General features: G+C 31.6%; 1 protein-coding gene across 1 annotated transcript in view; it reads left to right on the top strand.

Moving 5' to 3' along the window:
- The window catches only part of LOC110020741 (phospho-2-dehydro-3-deoxyheptonate aldolase 2, chloroplastic-like), a 30318-nt gene continuing 22151 nt past the window's right edge, over positions 1-8167 (top strand). Inside the window, exons 1-2 of the mRNA XM_020718946.1 lie at positions 1-632; positions 4674-4951. Coding sequence (XP_020574605.1) covers positions 174-632; positions 4674-4951 — 737 coding nt within the window. The 5' untranslated portion in view covers positions 1-173. The remainder of the gene's footprint in view (positions 633-4673; positions 4952-8167) is intronic.

Genomic DNA, 8167 nt, shown 5'->3' with positions numbered 1-8167 from the left:
TATTCCCCGCTCGCCTCACCGTTCCCTCCAACCAGACAGCCTAACTCGGTGAAGACAGAAAAAGGAGGACGACGAAGATTAGATAACTGCAACGCCGGCAGAGGTTATCTCTCTTCTCCTCAAAACCTCTAACCTTAACCGGAGCATTCGCCGGCGATCTCCCCGAATTCTCGATGGCAGCTCCCACCCTCACAGCCAGCCTCAATCCCGCTGCAAACGCCTCCCGTCTGCTGCCTGCCACTCCTATAAAGGATGAATACCCAAAAATCTTTGGTTATACTATGATTCCCGTATCTAAGGGCGTACGAGCGCGGGCTATGGCCTCTACTTGGTCTCCAGGTAGCTGGAAATCGAAGAAGGCGCTCCAGATTCCAACGTACCCCGAACCGGCGGAGCTGGAATCCGTCCTCCGGGATTTGGAGACATATCCGCCGCTCGTTTTCGCAGGCGAGGCAAGGAAGCTTGAAGAAAGATTGAGTGAGGCGGCCATGGGGAGGGCGTTCCTTCTCCAGGGCGGCGATTGTGCCGAGAGCTTCAAGGAATTTAACGCCAATAACATCAGGGATACATTTAGGGTTTTGTTGCAGATGGGAGTGGTGTTAACATTTGGAGGACAGATGCCCATCATAAAGGTTCGTGATTCTTGGCCTTTTTTTTTCTGTGTCTTTATGAAGTTTTTGATAACATTTATCTAGCAAAAAATTTCCACCGACTTTCTAGTCTTTGACTTGTCACCCTTGCGAGTGATCTTTTGTTTATTCTTGTAGAGAAATATATCAAAAAAAGTAATTTTTATTTAATCGTTTTTCTGGTTACTTTCCCTGTTGTATGCTACTATTGATCTCAGGGGAATTTTGTTTTTTTAAAAACTACTTCAGTTTACCCATTTTGCCAAAAAAAAAAAAAAAAAAGATTATTTTTTTTTAAGTTTGTATTGCATCCCAAACATTCAACATGGGTTGTTGAGGGCCCAGGTATTTCTGTATCCATTTCATTCTGGAAAGGTTTCTAGCAAATCAAATATTAGTACATGCTTTAGTAGCCCAAGTATTCTTTATGGGGATTGAGCAACCCATGCAATGACATTTTTGGAGTCTAATTTTATTAATTATCTTAGATGAGATTTGATTTTATTTTGACATGATTGGTGGTTACTATGAAATTCAAATAAGAGGCTATCAAAAAGGTTTTACATAGAGGCTACTAAACTGTCCTAAATGAAGGCTTTTAGTAAGTCCTAAATATAGGCTAGCATAAAAGCATATGGCATAAACTATTAAAGTCTTTAGTGATATTTGATAATTAATGTTAGAAGGTGAAAATTTCACTATACAAACTCATAATCCTCACTTAGTTTAGTATCTACTAGAAAATAACTAAGCGATGAGACAAAGAGGAAGTGATAAGAGGCATCATCCAAAAAATAAAAGAATAAATTTTTCAGGGGCTTGCAATGGGAGTTTTTTGGCTTCTTCAAGGAAGAAGAAGTCTTGTTTTAATTTTTGCAGTTGGTGACTGCATTTTCTCTTTGACAGATAAAGTGATATCTAGCTTCGTCCACATCTTTAATTTTTTTCTTAAGTATTATTCTTCATGTAACTTTTTTGAAGTTGAGTGGATCATTTGATCTCTGTGTGGTTATGGATAAATTTTTATGTAAATCAAACAACATGAATTTCAGCTTTCTCTTTTATTAGTTTTTATATTTCTTTTACAAGAACTTTGTGATTCATTTTTTAGATTGAGAGCATTCTTCTTCCTAACATTTCGTTTCTAAGCAAGGTTATAAAAAGTGCGGTGACTATAAAGTTCAATATTAAAATGTTTGATAGCTCAAAAAGTTTCAGCCTTTAAAGAATCAAGATACGTGGCATATTTGTCCAACTTAAGCTTATAAAAGCATGCATGAGGGTATAATAAGATCCATCGAATAATGAATGAAGATATAAGATCGAAATGAATGAGAAGGCTCTCACATTAATTCAATGTTTGGTGGATTGAGATTTTGATAGATGTCGCAAAAGAGACAACTACAAGAGGTTCATGACTTAAGTTGGAGTTTTTGTATGTGAATAAAAGTTGGTTTGACAAATTTTATGCAAATATTATATTTGTTTTGCATGTAGGAAGGTATGCTTATTAAATCATATTTAAATGAATTTAATTAAACCATTCAAAATTTGAGGAATGTTAACGTGATTCTTTATATTGAAGATCAAACTTTGTTGTTAGTGTGCTCTTTACTTTAATCTTACAAGATTTTTGAGCTATCATATTATATAATTGCGATACAATAAGTTTAGAGGATATTAAAAATTTTCTTAATTTAAAGGAGGTGACAAACTAGCAGAGTTATTGCAAGTTACAGGGAGGCTCTATAATCGAGGGTTCTCCTCAAAATATGATAGTAATATTTTTTTGACTAAAATTTAATAATATTACTTATTTCTATTATAAGAGAAAAGGGTACAACAACAACGACAACAACAACAACAAAACCTTAATCCCACCACTTGGGGTCGGCTACTTGAATCCTTTTTCTCCATTGTGTCCTATTTGGTGTCATATTTTCATTCAATTCTAATACAATTCTAATAAATTAATAATAAATTAATATCATTTTTTATACAACAAGCCCAAGTCTATTATAAGAGAAAAGGGTATATAATAAAAAAGATTTGCTTTGAAGAAGAGAAAGTAGTAAATGATATTAAAAAAATGATTAATCAACTGATATAAGTTTTATTGAAGATTTTTTGGTCATAAAATTGGTGATATTTTTTATTGTCGCAAGAAAATAGGTGTATAGAATAGTGGGTTTTATACTTGTATTTTTCTAATCACATGTTCTAATTTAGACATACGTTTCATATACAAGCCATTTTATTATAGATTTATTTATACGAGAAATATAACTATGTGCAAGGTCAATCGGAGGTTTTAGTAATATAAAATTAAAAGCCCATGGAGGCGTAACTATATCTTTTGTTAGTGTTCAGCATGAATCAAAGTTGAAAGCAAATTTAATATTCTTAAGCACTTTTATTGTTGCAGGATATAAATTCTCTGATAAAATGCCTTTTAAGTGTATGAGGGCACATTGGTTTCCTTAAAGGTACATAGTGTTAGTAGAATGTGTGTTGCATAATTTAATATTAAGTGTTGAAGTGTTGATTCAATAATTATAATAATAACTCATGAATGAAAAGATGGTGCCATGCATATGACATCAAGTACTAAAAAGGCAGGAGCTATACTGAAATCTATTGCTGATGATTCTGAAAAAAATAGTGCAAAATAATATTTCTGTCATATGTGAGCTTCCAAATGATAAATTGGCGTTGCATGATAGATAAAAAATTAGAATAAAAATGCAACATAATAACAATGCAATATTTCATATGTTTGCCACTTCTAAATTGAGGTAGTGTAAAGCTTTAATTAACATTCACGATTGATAAAATTATGTTGCGTAGAAGAAAATTATTTAGGTTTTAATAATGAAGAGTAGAAGATTGTTAAGTGTGGAATATAATTTTATTATTATTTTTTGATAAATTTTTATCTTGTTTTTTACAATTGATGGCTACTTCAATGTTTTCATTGGAGTTATTAAAAAGTCTTAAATTGAGGCTATCATAATATTCTAAATGGATATTATTATAAAGTCTTAAGTGAAGACTATTATAAAGTCTGCCAAGAAAGCTATAAAAGTTTTTAATGGTGGTTGATTATTAATGCTATAGCTCTATGTAATCTCCACTAGATATCATCTGCTATAAGAAGTTGCAAAGAGAGGGGAGAAAGAGAAATAGAGAAGAGTAGCGTCATGTAAAAAAATAAATAAAGAAGTCTTTTGGTGCTTTAAAGTAGAGTTATTTGGCTTCTTCAAGAGAAGAAACTTTTAGTCTTCACCTTTATAGTAGATGATTGATTTTCTCTTAGCTAGATAAAGTATTGTATTCTTATGTATCTCTTTTGAAGTATAGTGAATTATTTGATCTCTGTATAGTTGTGGGCTTAGGTTTATTTAAGACGAATTGCAAAAAATATTGATTTTTTTTTGTAATTTTTGATTTCTCTTTTATAATTACTTTGCAGTTCATTACACTTGCTCTTCAATTGATATCACTCTCTTTTCTAATAATTTGCTTTGCAGTTACTTGAGCAATCTTGTGTGGAATTTAAACGACCCATGTCTACATGCTTAGATTTCTTACAACACAAGTTTTAGTTGAATTAAGAAAATAAGAAAAATTTAAATTGAAAAATGGACCGAGTACAATACGATAATAACACAAGCCTTCAAGTGTCAGTGTGAAGTAACATTATACTAATAAGATCTTCAGCATTAGTGAACTTAATAGGGCGTCTAATGTTTATAGTAAGAGGGAAGTTCAAATGGAAAGACTATTAAAAGTTTTGAATTAATCAATCATTAACTAGATTAACTATCATTGACCATAAAAAAATAATTTTGGTAGAGCTATATAAATTTAATTTTTTTTTGTAATTAAAAGTATTGCTTTGCTCTTCAATGTTAACTTATAAAATACTTCCTCTTTTTCATTTCCTTGGTGAGTATTTTCCCTTTTGAGTTGTGATGTTTTGTTTTTTTTGGTTAATTTACAATTATTTAAAAATTGATTCTGAGTTTTGTCTTTATTTCTTAGGTTGGAAGAATGGCAGGACAATTTGCTAAACCACGATCAGAACCCTTTGAGATGATCGATGGTGTGAAGCTTCCTAGTTATCAAGGAGATAACATCAACAATGATTATTTTAATGAGGATGCTCGAAGGCCAGATCCCAAAAGATTGCTTAGAGCTTATAGCCAATCTGCAGGTACTTTGAACCTTCTTAGAGCATTTGCTACCGGAGGTTATGCAGCTATTCAAAGAGTTTCAAAATGGAATCTTGATTTTGTGGAGCACAGTGAGCAAGGAGACAGGTATTTTTTGTTGCATTTTAAATTTTGAAAAATAAAATAATAGGGCTGAAACATGTAAATAAAAGCATTTATTGTTCATGCTTCTATTTGGTATTTTATCCAAAAATTATCCTTACACGAGCTTTGTGGAAAAATCTTAATGTTTGAAAGAAAAATCTTTTTGCCATTTATGTCATAATTAAGTTGTAAAGATAAGTGCTTAATTACTTCTTCAAAAAGGCCCGTAGCTATTGCCTTTAATTTTATAAACTTAGAATTATTTAACTCTCTAGTTCAAGTAAAGCGTATTAATGATGAAATCAAAAAAATAATTTTTTTAGATGAGGATATTCAACATAGGTGGGTATGATATTTTGATCAAATTTTCAATGAAGATTGCGAAAATACGATGATTTTATTGATCTTAATATCATAAATAATAACAATATTTTATTCCCACTGCTATATTAGTAAAATAAAAATTGACGAGACTTCAAAGAAATTGAAGTGTGCAAAAGTAGTAGACATGATGATATTTCAATAGAATTGTGAAAATATTTAGGAGAACTGGGAATTTCTTAGCTTACTAAATTTTTTAATATTATTTTAAAAACTGAAAAGATGCTTGATGAGTAGAGAAAGATTCTATTGATTCCTATTTTTAAGAATAAAGAGGATTTACAAGAGTGTACAAATTATAGATAAATTAAATTAATGTATCATACATTAAAGTTATGAGCGAGAGTAATTGAACATAGGTTATGACGTGATTCAATAATTTCTCAAAATTAGTTTGGATTCATGCCGGGCAATTCTACTATGGAAGCTATACATTTATTAAGAGATGTGATGAAAAAGTATAGAAAGAGTAAGCAGGATCCACAAGATTTTTGTTGATTTAGAAAAAAACATATGATAAAATTCCAAGAGAAGTATTTTAGAGGGTTCTAGAAAAGAGAAGTTTTGATATTGTTTATGTTCAAGTTGTTAAAGATATGTAACTAAAGTTATTACTTGTGTTCGAACAAATGTTGGATTAACCCAATATTTTCATATTTCAATTGGATTACATCAGGGATGGCTTTAAGCCCATATCCTTTTTCTTTAGTTATGATGCTTTTATTGGACATTTATGGGAAGATGTATTTTGGTGTATTCTTTTTGTTGATGATATCCTTCTTGTGGATAAGACTAGAGAGAGAGTTCAAACATGAATTATGGAGGCCAACTTTAGAGTTTAAAAATTTTCATTTGAATAGATCTAAAACTGAATACATGAAATGCAATTTTAGTAATAATAGATCCAGTAGCGTGGTTGTAACGATGGGCAATCAAGTCATTAAAAAGAGTAAATATTTTAGATATCTTGGGTTTATTGATTAAAGTAATTGTGATACATATGGGGATGGTATTAGTATAATTCAAGTTGGATGGTTGAAGTGGAGGAATGCATCATGCCTATTGTGTGATAGAAAATTACTACTTAGACTTAAAGCAAAAATTTATAAGATGATGGTGAGTTCTGTAATGCTTTATAGAGCAAAATGTTGGCCTATAAAAGAGAAACATAAAATTAATTTATGTGTTACTGAGATGAGAGCTCGGATGGATAAGTGGTTTTACACAGAAAAAATGCAGAACGAATATATCCGTGAAAGCGTTGGAGTAGCTTTGGTGATAGACAAAATTAAAGAGAGTCGACTTAGATGGTTTGGTCACATTAAATGTTGACCATAGGAGAGTAAATATTTTATATTTGATTTTATGCTAAGGAAGGCAGAGGTAGGCCTAAAAAGACTTGGGCATGTTGTATAAAAATGATCATAATTTATTAGAATTAAATTAAATGACACTCAATAGGACACAATGGATAAAAAATGATTCATGTAGCCAACCCCACTTAACACGATTGAGACTTATTGTTGTTGGAATAATTCAGCTCTCATACTTATAAATAAATCAAAGTTCGGATGACAAAATACCAATCAAAGTGCCAAAGTTGATATTTTATTGGGATTGCACTTTAAGATTCCCTTGGCTAGCCATTTGATTTATAAGAAAGATGTTAGAAAATTAAAAGTTTATTTGTAGAGGAAGAAGTAAAATAAGCTTCAAATTTTCCATTACTTGGATTGAAGTATTCTTTTTTCTTTCAAACTAAGGAATTATGATTAAATCTAGATGTTAGATAATTTTAAAGATGTATTGCAGTGATGTCGGTGTGGTTGTAGTTTTCTTTTGGCCATACAATTCAAGCAAATGAGTATGTTGCATATTAGGATTAAATTATGATATGATTAAGGATTATCCAAAATGTCGTAACAGAGGTCCAGAAATTCATTCATGTGTTTAATTCCATCTTTAATTTGTTAGGTTATTTTGGTCTGTGTTATCGTTGCTTGTTTACTAAGACTATTGAATGCTTTGTAGTTTGCAAAGTAGTGAGGATGTCTTGTTCCTTATCATCCACTAGCCTTATCCCAATTATATGAGGGTAGAATTATGAATCCTTATTTTTCATTTGTTCTTTTTTATTGCTTCTTGAGGTATTCAACATATTCTTTATAAATCATTTTGAACAACTTCTTTCTGCTTTACATTTGGTTTTTCTTTTCTCCTTTCCTAATCATTGACTTAAAATACAACAACAACAACAACAACAACAACAAAGCCTTAATCCCACTACGTGGGGTCGGCTACATGAATCCTTTTTCTCCATTGCGTCCTATTTAGTGTCATATTTTCATTTAGTTCTAGTAAATTAAGATCATTTTTAATACAATAAGCCCAAGTCTTCCTAGGTCTACCTCTGCCTTTCTTAACACAAGTCGAATTTAAAACATCTACTCTCCTAATCGGATCATCTAATGGTCGACGTTTAATATGACCAAACCATCTAAGACGACTTTCTCTAATTTTGTCTGTCACAGGAGCTACACCAACCCTATCACAAATATATTCATTCCGCATTTTGTCTCTAAGTGTAAAGCCACTCATCCACCTAATCATTCTCATCTCGGCAACACTTAACTTATTATTATGCTTCTCTTTTAAAGGCCAACATTCAGCGCCATAGAGCATTGCAGGTCTCACCACCATCTTATAAAATTTTCCTTTCAGTCTTAGCGGTACTTTTCTATCACACAAAAGGCCCGAAGCATTCCTCCACTTCAACCAACCAACTTGAATTCTACTATTAACACCCCCATCTATATCACCATCGCTTTGAACAACGGA

The sequence above is a fragment of the Phalaenopsis equestris genome, unplaced genomic scaffold (genome assembly GCF_001263595.1).
Source record: "Phalaenopsis equestris unplaced genomic scaffold, ASM126359v1 Scaffold000107, whole genome shotgun sequence".
NCBI classification, from domain to species: Eukaryota; Viridiplantae; Streptophyta; class Magnoliopsida; order Asparagales; family Orchidaceae; genus Phalaenopsis; species Phalaenopsis equestris.
This window is presented reverse-complemented; position numbering and strand designations above follow the sequence as displayed.